The 20,511-nt window shown below is 37.0% G+C and overlaps 2 protein-coding genes across 7 annotated transcripts in view; one reads left to right on the forward strand and one right to left on the reverse strand.

Annotated features, from left to right (window-relative positions):
* Positions 1 to 18,581, forward strand: part of atp7b (ATPase copper transporting beta) — a 41,786-nt gene extending 23,205 nt beyond the window's left edge. For 4 of the 6 annotated variants that reach the window (XM_073953685.1, XM_009302193.5, XM_679323.10 and 1 more), the window contains exons 11-21: positions 247 to 401; positions 2,427 to 2,561; positions 2,651 to 2,845; positions 6,357 to 6,539; positions 8,407 to 8,626; positions 10,401 to 10,538; positions 10,781 to 10,923; positions 15,734 to 15,937; positions 16,033 to 16,150; positions 16,228 to 16,330; positions 18,150 to 18,581. In XM_073953685.1, the coding sequence (XP_073809786.1) occupies positions 247 to 401; positions 2,427 to 2,561; positions 2,651 to 2,845; positions 6,357 to 6,539; positions 8,407 to 8,626; positions 10,401 to 10,538; positions 10,781 to 10,923; positions 15,734 to 15,937; positions 16,033 to 16,150; positions 16,228 to 16,330; positions 18,150 to 18,381 (1,826 nt within the window). In that variant the 3' untranslated portion in view covers positions 18,382 to 18,581. The remainder of the gene's footprint in view (positions 1 to 246; positions 402 to 2,426; positions 2,562 to 2,650; positions 2,846 to 6,356; positions 6,540 to 8,406; positions 8,627 to 10,400; positions 10,539 to 10,780; positions 10,924 to 15,733; positions 15,938 to 16,032; positions 16,151 to 16,227; positions 16,331 to 18,149) is intronic. The other 2 variants (XM_073953682.1, XM_068221887.2) reach the window with 1 other exon arrangement.
* gpr155b (G protein-coupled receptor 155b) overlaps positions 1 to 20,511 on the reverse strand; it is a 698,693-nt gene that overhangs the window by 31,110 nt on the left and 647,072 nt on the right. The window lies entirely within an intron of this gene.

A 20,511-nucleotide genomic window follows, 5' to 3' on the forward strand; every position in this document is an offset into this window, starting at 1 on the left:
TAATTTAAAGAGGTAATTGAAAATTGAAATGATAATTGAAAAACTCTTGTCATTCTAATTCCCTGAGACCTGCGGTCTTCTTCACAACACAAATTAAGATATTTTAGATGAAATCCAAGAGCTCCCTCATCCTCCATAGACAGCTCAAAGTTCAGAAAAGGAGCCAAAAACATTGTCAGAACATTCTATGTGTCTTCAGTGGTTCAACTGTAAACATACAAAATCTTACATTATTTGTCATTTCAGGAGAGCCGATGCCGGTGATTAAGAAAGCAGGCAGTTGTGTGATCGCAGGCTCGATTAATGCTCATGGAGCTCTGCTGGTGGAAGCCACACATGTCGGATCAGAGACCACACTCAGCCAGATCGTCAAACTAGTGGAAGAGGCCCAGACATCAAAGGTAATGCATAACACACACACACACACACACACACACAAACACACACACACACACACACACACACACAAACACACACACACACACACACACACACACATATAGCCGCAGGAATGCAGACCTCTACACTATACCTTTAATAGGTTCTGTGGGACCAGCCAGTTTTTAAAATAAATTTCCGAATAAAACACGGTAGCAGTCGGGAACTCTGGTGTAATTTGAACGGGAGTGGGCAGCCTATCTATAGTAGTCCCGAGAGAAAGATTGAGCGCTCCCAAGAAAGAGAGAGAGCGCATCCGCTGTCAGGTCGGGTAGAAAACAGGGCGGATCGGACAGCAGGTGAACAAAGACTGAATATACAGCGGGAGCAGTCGGTACGGAATAAAACCTGACGGGAGCAGGATTAAAATTTCAGCAGATCTGTAGTATAGTGTAGAGTCTGGTAAACATGTTTTATACATTAATATCAGATCAGAAATAGTCAACGATTGGCTTGAGAATTGTTTGTTCTTTCTATAATACTTGTGCCAAATCAATACCTTAAAAGATCCACAAATGGACGACATTAAATAACAACTTTTTAAAAACTAATCCTAAATTCATTCATTCATTTTCTTTTCGGCTTAGTTCCTTTAATTATCCAGGGTCGCCACAGCGGAATGAACCACCAACTTATCCAGCATGTTTTTACGTAGCGGATGCCCTTCCAGCCGCAACCCATCTCTGGGAAACATCCACACACATTCATTCACACTGATACGCTAAGGAAAATTTTGCTTACCCAATTCACCTGTAACGCATGTCTTTGGACTGTGGGGGAAACCGGAGCACCCGGAGGAAACCCACGCAAATGCAGGGAGAACATGCAAACTCCACACAGAAATGTCAACTGACCCAGCCGAGGCTCGAACCAGCGACCTTCTTGCTGTGAGGCGACAGCATTACTTACTGCACCACTGCGTCGCTCCTAATCCTAAATATTACTAATAAATGAAAAGTTTTAAGACGGCATAAATCTAAAAATATAAGTAAATATAAAACACAACTAATTTACATAGCAAATTCACTTGACTTGTTTTGGGGATAGTTTTAATGGCCATCAGGCTACTTTTGATTGGCCATTGGGCTTCTTTTGTTGTGAAAAGCTGGAAGTCCTGAATGTAACTTAACTAAAATAACTTAACATAAAAATTGTGTTAATAATAACAGGAAAATAGTATGTATTATTGATATGTTACAAATCAGCATCCAATTTCTGTTATTCTTTTCCAGAATTATGACCCTTATTGCCCAACTTACTTACTTCCTACCCTACTGTGGGATTGTTTAAAATGGTGGAGTTTGACTAGAAACATTACATTTTAAACAGAAAAGTTCTCAGTCTGACATTATATTTTAAAGGTCTAAATTAACGTTTTTCATATGTTAGTATCAGTTTTTTGGTTTTAAGGATATCTATAGACTAGCATGCTCAAAAACAGTGACAAAATTCACATTTAGGAGATTTAAACATCCAAATCTTGCAGTTTGTCAACGGATCAATGATTTCTTTATGTCACCTCATCTTTTGACCAATTAAATGCTCTCTAGTATCTGACAAACCCCGCCCCTTTAAGGATGCTTCTCATTTGATTTCATCTGATGCACTTGATCTCAACCCCTCTCTTACTGGCAAAGCTGCAATTAGAAACAAAACACTAATGGCTATATTTTAAAAAGGGGAGGGGCTACTCTATGCCCAGTTGAGATTACGTTAAGCATAGAAGAAACTGCACATTTTAAAGCATGTCACGGGACCTTTAGGATCATATATAATTGTTTATAGAGGTATAGTGTAGAATCTGTTGCTCATGTAAATAGATTTTTTATTTATGTCTATATCATCATTGGCAATCATTTAAGTTGAACATGTCATTTTCATGTTTAAAAGTGTGTGCGGCGGTTAGGATTTCTCTTTTTAGGTGAACTAACCCTTTAATGTTTCTGATTTGCCATCCCCAGTCATTAATTGTCCTCTTCTATTGATAGGCACCCATTCAACAGTTAGCAGACAAACTGAGTGGCTACTTTGTTCCCTTCATAGTGGTGATCTCTATCCTAACAGTGACAGCATGGCTCATCATTGGCTTTCTGGACTTTGACGTTGTGTCAAAAAATTTCCCTGTGAGTTACGGCAACTTATTGTGTCTAAATATTCTTCATTTCACTGGTGTGTGTTAAAAATGCTTCTTATCTGTGTGTGATTTCTACAGGGTTACAACCAAAACATCTCGCGAACAGAGGTGATCGTTCGCTTTGCCTTCCAGGCCTCCATCACCGTTTTGTCCATTGCCTGCCCCTGTTCACTGGGTCTGGCCACCCCGACTGCTGTGATGGTGGGCACAGGGGTGGGGGCACAGAACGGCATCCTCATAAAGGGAGGAGAACCCCTGGAAATGGCCCACAAGGCAATGCTCATTGAATTCCTTCTGAGTCTGTTTATTAAAGGGGTAGTTCACCCAAAATTGCCAGTTTACTCTAAACTTATAAATGTTTCTACTTCTGTTGAACACAAAGGAAGATATTTTGAAGAATGTTGAGAAATAAGCATCAATAGTAGGAACAAAATAAACTAATAAAGTCAATGGCTGTTTTTTTCCCCAAACATTTTTTGTAATTTTGTGTTCAATAGAAGAAACTCAAATGTGTTTGGAACAAGTGAAGGACGAGTAAATGATGACAGAATTTTCATTTTAGGGTGAACTATTTGTAATATGGAAACAGTTTGAATTTTGCTGGATTTTATATTGTCCACTGTTTATACACAACTGTAGTGTTACTAAGATTTTTACAGTTACATTTTTTAAAGAAAATGTAAAGAACAGGATGCTTTAAACTGATTTAGGGTAACTTTCAAAACAGTACATTATTTGAAATTAATATATTTTCAAGTGAGCGGGCGACACGGCTGGGTCAGTTGGCTTTTCTCTATGTGGAGTTTGGATGTTCTCCCCGTGTTTGCGTGGGTTTCTTCTGGATACTGCAGTTTCTCTCACAGTCCAAAGACATACGGTATAGTTGAATTGAATAAATTAAATTGGCTTTAGCGTATGTGTGTGAATGAGTGTGTTTGAATGTTTCCTAGTGATGGGTTGCAGCTGAAAGGGCATCCACTGCGTAAAACAAATACTGAGCCAAGGTTCGAACCAGCTACCCAGCGACCTTCTTGCTGTGAGGCGACAGCACTACCTACTGCGCCACTGCCTTGCCCCAATATATGTGATTATTTACATAATTCCTTTGCAATATTAGCCATTTTTATCAAATCATTACGACGAATATCATATCATGACTTTTTAGCTTTTTTCTTTAAACTGATGAAATTCCTCAAAAAAAAAAAAAAATCATTTAGAATATTTTAAATAACTAAAACCAAATATAGCTAAATAACAAAAACAAATTTCATGCATGTATATTTTTATTGTCAGACATTTTTACGTAATACCGTTAATAATAATTTTTACGTATTGCCGGCAGCTAGCTCTCTGCAACTCTCACATGGTCGCCCACTGAAGCTAAGCAGGGCTGCACCTGGTCAGTACCTGGATGGAAGACCACATGGGAAAGCTAGATTGCTGCAGGAAGTGGTGTTAGTGAGGGCAATAGGAGGTGTTTAACCTGTGCTCTGCAAGGGTGCTTTCACACCTACACTTTTGTTTGGGAACGTGTCTCGTTTGCCCAGTTAGCGCGGTTCGATTGGCATATGTGAACAGCGCAATCGCACTCTGTTCCGCGCCAAAGTAATCGCTCCGAGATCGCTTGAGTGAGGTGGTCTCGGCTCGATTGAAACGAACCCTGGAGCGGTTCGATTGCAGTGAGAAAGCGATCCGATCCGAGCGCGGTTATATCACAGTGTTTTATGGATATGTAATAGGCTTACGGCTACATGAAGAGAGAATTATGAGTAGGGCGGGAAGTTTCGCGAGTCTCCGGATGCCCGCAAACGAGTGATGATCTCCCGGTAATCTCGCGTCTCTCTCCCAGTCCTCAAATAGGCATTGTCGCGCACCCTTCTCACCCCTCCCCACCGTGTCTCTCAAACACGTCACGCGCGTGCACCCTGTCAATCACCACCAAACCACCACCTCCTGACAGCTGAGCGGGACGCTGCAAAATAAACCCTGACACTCTGACCAATGTAAGGAGAGTTTACTCGCACGTGACTTGTTTTAGCTCTTTTGGTCTGATTAGAAACTTTGCATTGTGAAAGCGAACCGCTCCAAGAGCAAAGAGCAACAATGTAACAATTTTAATCTCTGTTTCGGAACAACTGAATCGATTCACAGGTGTGAAAGCACCCCTAACGCCCCAGTATAGTGTAGGGAACTCTATACTGCTCAGTGAGCCCCGTCTTTCGGATGAGATGTTAAACCAAGGTCCTTACTTTCTGTGATTGTTAAAAATCCCAGGATGTCCTTCAAAAAGTGCCTCTGTCCATCATGGCCTCCTAACCATCCCCACATAGCATAATTGGCTTCATCACTCTGTCTCCTCTCCCCCAATTAGCTGGTGCACTCTCTGATACAGTATTCACCTTATTCTCAGCTGTCGAGCGGGCGCTGCCATTTGAATCTTTTTGTCTCGCGACTTCCGGTCACATTCACTTCCATTCATTTTTTGACGTTAACAACTGCTCGTTACGCTGCTTGATGTTGCAATTTAATATTTTCTTATTATATTATGCTAATTGGTCTGTGTAGTCATGCAAACATTTGTTTGTAGAGCAAGTAGTTTGGCCATTTTCTGCCGTTTATTATTCCTAGTCATTTCTCCCATAGGTGACTGAATCGGAAGTTCTAAGACAATCGCAAAAACAGGCGCACTTTCGCGTTTTAGAATAAGGTCAATAGCTGCTGTCTGGTCATCCAGGTGGATGCTGCACACTGGTGGTAAATGAGGAGACTCCCCCCATTGTGTAAAGTGCTTTGAGCATCTAGAAAAGCACAATATAAATGTAGAGAATTATCATTATTACTATTTTTAGTTTGCTAGTTTTAATAAAACACAATGTACTGAGTAATTTAATAATTAATATAAATAATTCTTGTTAATTTCTAAAGCTGTATCTGCTCTAGCAACAACTGCAATGACTGGTGCATCATGTTGCAGCCAAACTGCAATCAATAACAGCCCTTTTTTGAGGCTTCTGATTAGCCAACATGACTTTATGGTTAGCAGTATATCGCCACCTGTTGATTTGGGATGCTCTTGACAGCGATTCATTGGGTGTTTTTTTGTGTTTTCATGTTTACGAAGATTATTTAAGCCATGCAAGTGTGGATAAGTTATTAAATTTATTTAACTCTGATTACAAATTTATTTATGTGCGTGTAGCATGGCCTGAAATGTTCTTATTAGGAGTCAATTTCACCAAAGCTCCGCCCCTAAAACACCCAATGTGTTCTGATTGGCTAGCTGACCAAGTGTGTTACATTTCATACACAATGGTAATTCAAAATGCTGTACATTCATTTATTCATTCATTCATTCATTCAATCATTTTCCCTCAGCTTATTCCCTTTATCCATCAGGGGTTGCCACAGTGGAAGGAACCGGCAACTTATCCAGCATATGTTTTACGCAGCGCATGCCCTTCCAGCTGCAACCTAGTACTGAGAAACACCCATATACACTCATTCACACGCACACACTCACACACTATGGCAACCTTGCTGTGAGGCGACAGTGCTAACCACTGAGTGTTGCCCCAGTGCTGTACATAAACAAGAATTAAAGAAAGAAGTATAAGAAATAAAAACAAAGAATAAACATGATTAAAACAGTTTAAAATGTGTTTTAAATGATTGAAAAAGAAAAGAAAGAATCATTGTTTAATCATTGGTCATTCTGAACAGTTGTTTTCTGAATAAATGAGAAGAGACTGTTATACTGTGCCTGTGTTTTCTGCTGCTCCTGCAGGTTGGAGCTGTTATGTTTGATAAGACGGGCACCATCACTAATGGTGTGCCGCAGGTGACCCGCGTGCTGGTGTTGTGGGACCGAGCGAGGCTTCCTCTGCGGACGGTTCTGGCAGTGGTGGGCACCGCTGAGGCCAGCAGTGAGCACCCGCTGGGCATGGCTGTCGCAAAGCACTGCAAAGAGGTTTGAGAAATAACCAGCAGAATCAACACACTTTCAAACTTTTTTTTAAATAGTTGTAATTATACGTTTAATTGTATTTACATATGTTATGACATGAATCTATAATGTATTAAAATTAAGTGTCATACAATTGAAAATCATGATTTAGCGACTATCATTATTATGAAATAAGTTATTTTAAATTTGAGTTATGTTTGGATAGTTGTATTTATGTAATTTAAATAGGCCATAAATATGTATGTTTTAAATTCTACATCATTTAATACAAATAATTATAATATAAAATAAAAATATTTGAATAAATACAATATATTTTCTTTCAAAAATATCTTATACTACTGAAAAATCATGATTAGTCATTAGAATTTTAACCATTATCATGTAATGAAAATATTTCATTTGAGTTTTTTGGGATAATGTTTCATTTATTTGATTTATATCAGTCCTAAATATGTATTTTAGAAATTCTACAGCATGAGATAAAAAGTAAATATTAAATATACATAGGCTCATTCTGAAAACCTAGCCCTATATACATTTCTGGAGATCGCAAATTATGTAGCCAGAGCTATGTGTGACTGCATTTCATCTTTAAAATGAATGCTACGGGGCGGTATGATGCTGTTCCTTTTCCTGCTCATCAGCTGACTGTTTACCTCCATATAGACAGCTTTGCTACCTTTACGAGTTTGTCCAGTTAGCTCACTGTGTACATCGGCGGACTTGAGACATAGAGAGGATTTAATCGCAATGACAGGTTTCTAGTCTGGCGAATGTGGTAAAAATCATGTGAGGACTTTTTTTTTCTGCATTGCTTTTTAAAACACTTCAAAAACTGCAAAAAAAAAAAAAAAAGTATCTCTTGGGACGTGTTTGGCGCTCTCCAGAAATGTATATAGGGGTACGTTTTCAGAATGAGACTGTATATTTTTAACCCCTATTATGTATTAATACAATAAAATGTTATTTTTTGGGAGGTAAAATGTAACATATTTTTTTTTATTGTAAAAAAAAAACTAAATGTGTTCTTGTGGCTTTTATTTTTTAAAAGGTAATATTTGTTGTAATTATTTTAATAATTAAAATATGATATTTTCTAAAAAAGAAAAAAATCATCTTATATATCTGACTATTTTGTAAATTAGTTGGTGTATTTTTTCATTTTTATAAAATAAAAACATTTTCAATAATTAATTTATTTTTATATAAAAGCTCTAAATAGGTATTTTTTTTATTTAAAAACTGTGTGTCAATAAATCTCGCCACAACTAGATACTGAAAGTAAATGTGCACTTGCTGAGAAAGTATTTTGATCTAATATCTAAAATAAAACTTCAAAATTGTTACCACAAAATCAGAAGGAACGCAAAATTTATAACAGAGTTGTTTTTAACTCCATTAGTTTTTTGTACTTTTATGGAGCAGGTGGGATTTCTAGTTAAAAAGTGTCAAAATGTCAACTCATTTACCATCACTAATGTAACAGACTTGATTCCTTATACTGTATACTCATGATTAGCTTTCACCAAATAATTCAAACTGTCACCAGACACCAGTAAGAATTTCTTTAAACAAACAGTTTTTCTTACAGTTTTGAAATGCAAAAATGCAACTCTTATATTACTACAATTATAGAATCACCCATATACAGTAGACAACATTCAAGCTGAATCATTAACATTTTAAGACAAGAAAGGGTGATGTTCAATAGTTTTAGGATGACTTTGATGAAAGGTGATGATCCACTTTAAAAGTTGACTATTGTAAACAAACGTCTCAGAAACTTGATGGAAGCCTGTTTCCCATCCAACCATCTGTTTGAATAGATAAATGAAGTGCTGTTGAGTGTAAATGTGTCTCCCTGTAGGAGTTGGGAGCAGAGACTCTGGGCTTCTGCCACGACTTCCAGGCTGTTCCCGGCTGTGGAATCAGCTGTAAAGTGTCCAGCGTTGAGGATCTGCTGCAGAACAGCCCAAAGACACAAGAAACAAAAGCATCCGCTGTGAAACAAACACCACTCCTCGTCACCCTCCAAGGAGTCACAACAGATGAGAGCAGCCTGGTGGCAGACACCGATTCAGGGTCAGGTAAGGGAAACGTGAGTCTGAGTATGTGTTTTAGTGCCTCCTAGTGTGAGATTTAGGTATTATTCTGTCATTTTTCAGAATTTTTTTCTTTTAAAGTGCCAATTGCTAAGCATTTTGTCCTCACATATAATGTTTGTGACCATGGACCACAAAATCTGTCATAAGTGTCCACTTTTGAAAACTTGGAAAGATTTATACAGTATCTGAAAACAGAATAAATCATTCAATTGATGTGGACCAGTGGTGGAAAGAGTACTGAAAAATCATACTCAAGTAAAAGTACCATTACTTGCCTAAAAATGTAGTGCAAGTAGAGTAAAAGTATCTGTTGTAAATATTACTCAAAGTATGAGTAAAAAGTATCCCTTTTAAAAGTACTCAAGAGTAGTGAGTAGTGAGTATTACGTTTTTAAAAGCTGATGCGTTTACATGTAATTTGTGCATGTGTGTAAACGTAACATTCTGTAGTGCATCGAGTTATTGCCCAGCAGGCACACAACATTATAAGACATTAACATTAGGTTTGATTGTCTAGCCAGCGTCTAAGGACAACGTTATTTGTTCAAAAACAACATCAATTGACGTTGATATTAGGTTGACTTTCGGTTGTGTAAGTGACCGAAATCCAATGTCGAGCAAACATCTAACATCATTTTGGCATCACATGCTGACACTTCCATGATATTCATGGAAAAACAAAATGAAACATCCCCACGACACTGGGATGCAACTTCATATTGACATCATGTTGAATCTTGTGCCTGCTGGGTGTTTAAGGCCATTTCGATCATCATACAGTAAACATCTGTCATCTTCTCATCAGTGACATGCTGCTAAACAGTCTCTGGGTCAATGCATGTAAAGATTTTGGACATCTTATGCACTTTTAATGCTTCTAAACAGTTTTCTGCAATTATAAAGCGCACATGTTTTAAGGTAGGGTTGGGTATCGTTTGGGGTTATTTCAATATCGGTGCTAAATCGATACATTTAAAATGGTACCGGTGCCAAAACGGTGCCTGAACCGATACTTTTTAGCGACAAAATTATTTGACAAAAAAGAAAATGTTTTAATCATAAGAATTAAACAATTTAATTATATATTTATAATAAGCTTAAAGTAAACATCAATTCATAAATTATATATTTGAATTGCATTAATATATTTGTTTTGATCAACCCTATTTTGAGGTAGTTCATTATGAGGCGACATACCTTCTATTTGTGATTTGATTGGACAGGAATCACAGGACTGATTTTTCTAAACCCCATAGACAAGAAAAAATAAAGTAGTGACTGAAGGTTGAAGAAAAGTAATGGAGTAAAAGTACTGATTACTGCACTAAAAATGTACTCAAAGGAAAGTAAAAGTACACATTTATAAAACTACTTACTAAATTACAATTCCTGAGAAAAACTACTCAATTACAGTAATTTGAGTATTTGTAATTAGTTACTTTACACCACTGATGTGGACTCAGGATAGGATAATATTTGATGCACTCAAAAAATTGGCGATGTAGAGCCTCATTGGTTAACACTGTTGCCTCACAGTTGCCTCATAATTAAGTTTGTATAAACAATTCTGTATAATGATAATAATAAAGTAGTATTCATAATTTAGCTGAAGTTTATATAGTATAAGCATAGATGCTTTATGTTGTGAATGTCAAATCATCTCTACGTAGCATTTATTTCAATGCAAGGACAATGCTGATTCAATGTAATATTCCCTTGAGTGAATTCTTTCATGTGATGCGTTTGTGTTTTCCAGACAGTCCCTCATACTCTGTGCTGATCGGGAACAGACAGTGGATGCTGAGGAACGGGCTGGAGGTCACAGCTGATGTGGATAATGCTATGAGCAGCCATGAGACTAAAGGACAGACGGCCATACTTGTGGCCATTGATGGTACTGTCCCAGTTCATAAATGATATTTTGTTTTAATTTATGTGAAGCCTTTAAAAAGATACATATTATACAAAAAAAAATGTTTGTGAAAAAATGTATTATAATAAGGTTGTCTCAATGTTTTCCCTGTGATGTACAAGTATAATGTCTAACTTTGTTGTTTTCTCTGAGGTATTTATTAAGATCACTGATTTTCTTGTGTCATTTCTGTCTCTCTCTTGCTCTCTGTGTGTGTTTCTCAGGTGTGTTGTGTGCTATGATAGCTGTGGCGGATACAGTGAAGGCAGAGTCGGCTCTGGCTGTTCACACTCTGAGCAGTATGGGAATAGAAGTCTACATGATCACAGGAGACAACAGACGCACTGCCCGCGCCATCGCCACACAGGTGAACAAGCATACACTTTCATTTGAGCTTTTTATGTCCAGTAAAAGACCAAGGCTCATTGGAAATGTTTGACCAGTCCGTTTCATGCAAAACCTGAAATATGTTGGCATGTCCACAAGAGGGCGTGTTGCCGTATGCGAATAGTGTGGTTCCAGAGCTTTAAGAGTTCTTTTTGTGTTGTAAACAGACATTTATGAGGCCCTTAGCCAGCCTAATAAAAGGGGTGGCTCTTTTTCTCTCATAAAGTAGACCTTTTTGCAGATATTCAAGGTTCAAATACTGCATTTTAGTGACATTTTAAGCACTAATTTGTGCTGGATTAGCTTGTTGGATAGTGATCATTACCACACTTTTTAATGCAACAAAAATTCATTCATTCATTCATTTTCTTGTCGGCTTAGTCCCTTTATTAATCCGGGGTCGCCACAGCGGAATGAACTGCCAACTTATCCAGCACTATTTACGCAGCGGATGCCCTTCCAGCTGCAACCCATCTCTGGGAAACATCCTCACACACACACACAGACACTCATACACTACGGACAATTTAGCTAACCCAATTCACCTGTACTGCTTTTCTTTGGACTGTGGGGGAAACCGGAGCACCCGGAGGAAACCCACGCAAACGCAGGGAGAACATGCAAACTCCACACAGAAATGTCAACTCAGCTGAGGCTCAAACCAGAGACCCAGCGACCTTCTTGCTGTGAGGCGACACAACTACTTCTGCGCCACTGCATCGCCCTGCAACAAAAATAGTTCCAACATTTTTGTCAAATGCTTATCATACTAGCTGTGTCTCATTTTAGAGGCTGTATCCTCCTAAGGATGCAGACTTCAAAGGTGAGTTCTTCGAAGTACACACAGGCTGAACTGAGTATTTTGAAATGAGACGATCTAGCCTACAGAGAACAGATCTCGTCACCTAGCAATCGTAACAGCTGCTGTTGATAAGCGCTAATAAAAATTGTAATGACTTTTTTCAGAGTGATCTTAAAACTTATTTTAAGCGATCTGAAGGCAAAAAAGGTTTATAAAAGCTGTTAATATACTTCCTTTGATCCATTCATGTACACATACACATGTAAACTGTCTTTAAATCACTCTTTTTTTGAGACATGTCATACTCTTTTTGTTTTATAACATGTGTTTACATTCAATCATTCATTTTCTTGTCGTCTTAGTCCCTTTATTAATGCGGGGTCGCCACAGCGGAATGAACTGCCAATTTATCCAGCAAGTTTTTACGCAGCGGATGCCCTTCCAGCTGCAACCCATCTCTGGGAAACATCACACACACACACACACACACACACACACACACACACACACACACACACACACACACACACACACACACACACACACACTCATACACTATGGACAATTTAGCCTACCCAATTCACCTGTACCACATATATTTGGACTGTGGGGGAAACCGGAGCACCCGGAGGAAACCCACGCAAAGGCAGGGAGAACATGCAAACTTCACACAGAAACGCCAACTGAGCTGAGGCTTGAACTAGCGACCCAGCGACCTTCTTGCTGTGAGGTGACAGCACTACCTCCACTGCTTTGCCCATGTGTTTACATATCCACAAAAAATAAACCTAATTCATACATTTAATCCGGAGTTTTCTTTTAAAAGCGTCTTGCTGTTATCAGCGCACAATTAATCTTGGGAAGTTCTAGCCTGCGAAGGATCTACTGGTTGTGTCCTTCATTACCTGGGAAACGAAAGACACATTTGAAGGCTGCTTTTAAAGGAGCTTTCAAATTTTTTTGAAATGAGGCAGCCTTCGTCGCGCTGCGATGATGCAGCACACTTAAAAGTATCTTACGGAGAATGCAGCCTGTGAATTGAGACACAGCTTCTATTTTTTGTTTACAAAATTTTTTACAAATGTTATTTTCAAATGTGCATTTAAACTGTAAGTTATTACAGTTTCATATACAATGTAATGAGATTAGAGTTTTAGAAATATATAATTTATAATTAAAAAAATTAATAAAAATGCTAATTTATTTTCTATCATCCATCATAAAAAACAAATATAAAAACATTTGTGAATCTGTTAAAACTTGTTTTAAATTAAAAACTGCAGCCTATACGCAAATAACAAATTGACCAGCTCTTTTCCTCAGTCAGAATTTGTCCATTTAAGTAATAAAAGCCTTCTTTTATTGGTTGTTTTATGGGTTATTCTACTTAAAGCCTTCTTCTATTGGTTATTTTCACAATTGATTATGGCATACTGTCAAAAATGGGACAAATGAGCTCATATAGGGGGCAATTTCTGAACTTTGTCAGAAGGGGGTTGGGCTCTCCCGAACCACCCAAGCCCCTCCTTTCTACAGGCCTGTGTATATATATATATATATATATATATATATATATATATATATATATATATATATATATATATATATATATAATTTTAAATTAATACAGTTAATTATTTTGATGCATTTAAACAAGTTTTATTAAACTTTTATATCCATAAAAGTTTTAAATTCTTAAGAGTTTAGTCACCAAACATTTTAGGAAAAGAATGATAACACATTAAAAATTAAAGTAGTTATTGCTAAAAACATTACAAACTATAAAATAATACTTTTAATAATAATAATATTATTAATAATTACTATTATTATGTATAACATTTGCACTATGACATATATATATATATATATATATATATATATATATATATATATATATATATATATATATATATATATATATATATATATTTTTTTTTTTAAATGTTTCTTTTGATTATTCCTGTTTCCCCGATATATTCATTTGATTGTACTAATTTTTTGACCGTGATCTTAACTTTTCTTTTGTTAGAAAAGTTTTGGCTGTGGTACTCACTAATCTAATCTACATACACAAATATACTACAGTAAAGCATCCTATAGAAAATATTGATTTAAAAGAGAGATCAGTGAGGGGTGTCCCCATTTATGCTGAACACTATAATATATATTGATCTAAAATTGTAAGTGATTATACAGAAATAAAATAAAATGTCACAAGCTGACGTAATGCAGAATTCTGAATTATAATTAGGGTGTGAGGCTATATGGCACAAAGTCTCCTTCAAAGCAGGTGATTCACTATATAACACTCATTTTACTAACTTTTTTCAAACTTTGATGCCTCGATCATAGATTTGAGGTTTCATACAGGTCTCACTATATACTGAATTTACTGTAAATAAGCTGTGGTCTAATCACACAGGTCTAACATACTGATGCTCGTGCATTTTTTCCCACAACTATTTAAATTCACCCACAGAACTAACATTATATGAACTTTTTGCTTGCTTTTAACAAACATTTATGTGTATTTGACTTAAAGAGAACGAGGAAAGTTTAATGCTTGTGTAATTTGCTGTCTGACAGTTCTGTTATGTCTGTGCACTTTGTGTCTGTAACTGCAGAAAACAGTACATCAGGAGTTTAAACTGACATACTAAAATTAATACAGATGTTTGATTTGGGTTTGCAAGGGTAACTGAGACATAGCTTGTAAATGCACACTGGCTGAATAAGGAGCCGGGAGCAGCAGCTCATTTGCATTTAAAGAGACACACGAGCAGTGTGCTTTGCACCCATCCTAAAAATGTTTTTTTCAGCATGATATAATAAATGATCGTTGACATACTTTGACCTAAACTTCATGGATATATTCTAGGTACACCTGAAAGGTCAATTATGTCTTGACAGAATAAATAATACATACCTGTCAACATTGGTATGTGAAAATAAGGGATATGCCCACCATATTAAGGGATTCCCCCAATCCCCTTTAAAAAATCCCCAAACTACAAAACATGTTCATTTGAAGCTGTTTCATTGTAAATAAACAGTTAAATGGTCAGTAATAAGTTTTGTTATTATTATTATTATTTACAAAAGAAAAAATAAATAGTATACATTAGCAGCAAATAAATTAGCTAACAGTTCAGCTTATTAAAATGAAAAGCTATTATAATGAAATAAAATCAAATCTCATTAGCCGTTTCTTCACTGTATAACGTACACATTCTGATTAAAGGGCAAGGAATGAATGATTTATTTAGATATTTTTCATTTGATTACATCAAATAACAGGCGTCACTTTAAAATTGCACACATCTAACATTGAAATGAAAGCATTCGACTGCTTTCCTAACCGTTTATGCTCATTTAGGACGAAATTACTTGTGTTTGAAAAAAAAAAAAAAAATCTCACCAAGATCAACATCTTTAGATATTAATATCATTAATTATTTGTATATGTCTGTTTAAATATGCACCCAAAACCCAGACTTTTGCTCTGCTTCAAATCATGAGTACAGAATCTATCTGGGAAACAGTGTCTGTTTATCAATATGGAGCGCGTCAGCTGACATTTGTAATGAAAAGGAAGGGAATCGCGCCGTTTTTATTTTTATTTCAAAGTGTTTTCGTGCCTAAACAAAGCGAAAGCACAGAACTGACTCACATATAAGAGCAAGGGGCGGCCCCTTGCGGTTGGGTGGTATGGGTTGCGTATAGGGAGGCTCGACTCTTTAATGTTTATTTGCCACCCTTCAGACAAAGACTAAAAATACGGGAGAAATACGGGAAAATACCTTTACGGGATCATAGCGGGATAGAACTGTAAAATACGGGAGAATCCCGGGAAAAACGGGAGGGATGACAGGTATGCTATTATAAATTCTAAATAAATTCTTTGAATAACCTGAAAATTTTCATCTGTTTTGCATTTTGGGCTAGTAGAGTTTTACTAAAGTATTTACACTGTTACTTTATACAGGTGGGCATCAGGAAGGTGTTTGCTGAAGTCTTGCCCTCTCATAAAGTGGCGAAGGTTCAGGAGTTGCAGGAAAGAGGTCTGAAAGTGGCAATGGTGGGTGACGGGGTCAATGACTCGCCCGCTCTTGCCCATGCTGATCTGGGCATCGCCATAGGAACAGGCACAGATGTTGCCATTGAGGCAGCAGATATTGTGCTTATACGGGTTAGTCGTTTTCGTCATCAGAAACTGAAAATGTGCTCCAGTATGATAACAGAAAAAATTGAAACGTTGAGTTTGTTTGATGTTTTTGGATGCAGAATGATTTGCTGGATGTGGTGGCCAGTATTGAGCTGTCTAAAAAGACAGTCCAAAGAATCCGGATTAATTTTGTGTTCGCTCTCATTTACAACTTGCTTGGCATCCCTTTTGCGGCAGGTAAACAGAAGCATGTCTTGTGTTAGAGTATGCCCTTTGAGCAGTGTAACAGATGAATGTGCTTTATCGATGTTCAGGTGTGTTCATGCCTCTGGGGCTGGTGCTGCAGCCGTGGATGGGCTCTGCTGCGATGGCAGCTTCATCAGTCTCTGTGGTGCTGTCTTCTCTACTGCTGCGACTGTGAGTGCACTACATTGTATTCTACACTAAACTACACTACACTACACTACACTATACTAAACAACACTACTACACTAAGCAACACTACACTACAGTGAACAAAACTACACTACACTAAACTACACTGAACAACACTACACTACACTTAACATCACTACACTACAGTAAACATCACTACACTACAGTAAACATCACTACACTACAGTAAACAACACTACACTAAGCAACACTACACTACACTGAACAACACTACACTACAGTAAACATCACTACACTACAGTAAACATCACTACACTACAGTAAACAACACTACACTACAGTAAACAACACTACACTACAGTAAACAACACTACACTAAACAACACTACACTAAGCAACACTACAGTAAACAACACTACACTACACTAAACAACACTACACTACACTAAACAACACTACATTACACTGAACACTACTACACTACACTTAACAACACTACACTACACTGAACACTACTACACTACACTAAACAACACTACACTACACTGAACAACAATACACTACACTAAACAACACTACACTACACTGAACAACAATACACTACACTAAACAACACTACACTGAACACTACTACACTACACTAAACAACACTACACTACACTGAACAACAATACACTACACTAAACAACACTACACTGAACACTACTACACTACACTGAACACTACTACACTACACTAAACAACACTACACTACACTAAACAACAATACACTACACTAAACAACACTACACTACACTGATCAACACTACACTACACTAAACACTACATTACACTAAACACTACACTGAACAACACTACACTACACTAAGCAACACTACACTGAACAACACTACACTACACTGAACAACACTACACTAAGCAACCCTACACTAAAGTGAACAACACTAAACTACACTAAGCAATACTACACTGAACAACACTACACTACACTGAACAACACTACACTACACTGAACAACACTACACTAAACAACACTACACTATACTAAACAACACTACACTTTATTAAACAACACTACAATACACTACAATAAACTACACTGCACTATAAAAAACACTAAACACTACATTACACCGAACAACACTACACTACACTGAACAACACTATACTACACTAAGCAACATTACACTAACCAACACTACACTATACTAAACAAGACTACAGTAAACTGCACTGCACTATAATACAGTAAACAACACTACACTACACTGAACAACACTACACTAAACAACACTACACTATACTAAACAACACTACACTTTATTAAACAACACTACAATACACTACAATAAACTACACTGCACTATAAAAAACACTAAACACTACATTACACCGAACAACACTACACTACACTGAACAACACTATACTACACTAAGCAACATTACACTAACCAACACTACACTATACTAAACAAGACTACAGTAAACTGCACTGCACTATAATACAGTAAACAACACTACACTACACTGAACAACACTACACTACACTAAGCAACACTACACTATACTAAACAAGACTAAACTAGACTACAGTAAACTACACTGCACTAAAATACACTAAACAACACAACACTGAACAACACTACACCAAACAATACTACACTAATTTACAATAAACTGCACTTGACTATAATACACTAAATACTACACTACACTAAACAACGCTACACTAGACTACAGTAAACCACACTGCATTAGACTGAAGAGTGCTACACTAGAGTAAAATACACTACACTATACTATGCTAAAGACTACACTAAACAACACAAATATCTTTCAGTTTCAAGAAGACGTCAGTAGAAGAGTACGAGTCCAGAGCTCAGAGTCATAAGCTCAGCCTGAGCCCGTCACAGGTCAGCACGCATGTAGGACTGGAGAGCCGGCGCTGCAGCCCTCTTTCAGACAGAAAGAGGCGGAGCCGATCAGCCTCAGGCTCCTCCTCCTTCATATCAGGCTCCTTCCACCCATCCACAACACAACCATACAACACCTCAGGAAGGAGCATTGTGTAGTGCACACAGCCGTGAGAAGATTTTAGATAAGCTTATTTTTTGTGTTATATTTTTTGTGTTATGATATTTTCCTCCTTGTCCTCTATGATAATTGAAAAAAACTGAAGTGCATATTTTACAATATTTTAATATTTTGCTTTTTAGTTTAGTGATTGTTTTACAATGTTTTAGCATTAAAGTCAAATAATCATAATACAAAAGTAAATATTTTTATTTGTCCTTGTAACTGTGCCTAGAATGCCTCGACATAAATCAGGCCCAGATGTGAGCAGAAATATTTGATATGTAAATATATTGTACAATTAATCTATATATATGCATTTTTAATATCATTTTACAAAAATAAGTTTTTGGGAATTGTTTGCTGAAATTACTCCTTTAGGCTTTGTTTACAGACAGAATCTAGATATTTCAGTAGAAATCCATGCAAATTAGAATTTCACGTTATTTTCAAGCAGATTTGAAGATGGTTGCCAATTTTAACCTTTGTTTGCTGTCTATTTGACTCAGCATTGCATATCAAACTTTTCATTTTGTGCTATAAAGGTGTTTTTTTTTTTTTCTTTAAAGGGTCACGAAACCCTGGAGTACTTTTTTTTTTTTTTTGAGATTTTAACAGATTTGTGTGTGTTAGACATCAGTTAAGACAATGTAAGCACCTGTCAGCTGTAATTGTGGGAAAAACTGGATAATTTTGAGCTTTTGTCTGCTAATTTCAGCTTCCGGGTTTAAAATGATTTTTGGGGCGGGATCAAAATCGGCGACGTAGCGCAAAACTGCAAGTGGAATGTTGCGTTGATTTCTCATTATTATTCATAACTGAGTTTTCTTATCCTATGAGAAGAGTCTGAAGGCAATGGCAAGGCAGACCTGCCAGTGCCAAGCTGTGAGATCCTATGTTGACCCACGGCACACAGTATTTAGCTGTTCATGTAGGGTCGTATGTGTTTGTTTCCATGATCCAAGGGGTTTGGTTTCATGTTTTTCCCTGCGATGCTGTCAGGGCCGATACAGCAAAGCTGTTTGTGTGCAGCAAGCATTTTTGTCTGGAGAGCAGTATGAGAATTGGAGAATGGCGGACGTTTTATCAGTCGAGTTGGTTCACATTTAAACACATCGCCATGCTGCTGTGTTCCCCTAAATCCTCTAGATTACCAACAGCAGGGCTAATGGTTGGAATAGACAGGGCAAGAGACCTGCTGCACTAAGTCTGCATTCAGACCCGGGGATTGAGAGAGAAGTCCTTATTTATAGTGTCTATATGAACATGATTATCTTTATAATGATATAACAAAATGTGGTTGTGTATATATGAAATTACGAATAACAAAGTAGCAGGGCATTACATTACTGTTTATTTCTTTGCATTTTAACTTTGTTAACTATAAAATTATGGGTGGCCATTACAGTTTGTGATTCATTTTGTGAGCTAACTGACAACGGTTGTTCCCTCCCCTCCTTCTCCCCTGCTGGCCACGCCCACTCCTGCCCTTTGTTCGAGGACCTCCAAGCTCATTATGATGCATCTTTTGATAAAATTCTGAGGTAGACCTGAACCGAAAGTGGGGGGTTTCATGGCCCTTTAAAGAGATTGTTCACCCAAAAATGAAAATCTGCTGTTAATATACTAATTCTCAGGTCATCCAAGAACATTAAAGACTTTTAACTACAACAGTGGTCTTTGAAGACTTATAAAATGCAAGGTAAAGCATTAGTTCATCCAAACTGGTAATTTCTATTATTGCTTGCCTTTATTTTGTTTATATTCTGACAACAAACGAATGAAGTCTGAGAGCTTCCTCAACCTCCATAGACAGCAACAGTTTTGACTCATTCAGTTCAGAAAAGAAACCAAAAACATTGTCAAAATATTACATACAACTTCACTGTCCCGTTTGTAATATTAAGATGTAAAACAGCAATTCTGTGCAAGAAAACAAACATCACTTGCAATATTATTACCTTTAGATAGCAAAATATCACTAGGTGAACTACCCATTTATACTTTTGTTATACATCTGGCAGAATCTAGAAGCCAGTGTACAAAAATAGATGCAGCAAGCGGACGAACATTAGTCGAATTCTGAACACAAGTTCATACAGCAGAGTCTACAGTAGTTCAGATTATTT

This window comes from Danio rerio, chromosome 6, assembly GCF_049306965.1.
Source record: "Danio rerio strain Tuebingen ecotype United States chromosome 6, GRCz12tu, whole genome shotgun sequence".
Classification (NCBI taxonomy): domain Eukaryota; kingdom Metazoa; phylum Chordata; class Actinopteri; order Cypriniformes; family Danionidae; genus Danio; species Danio rerio.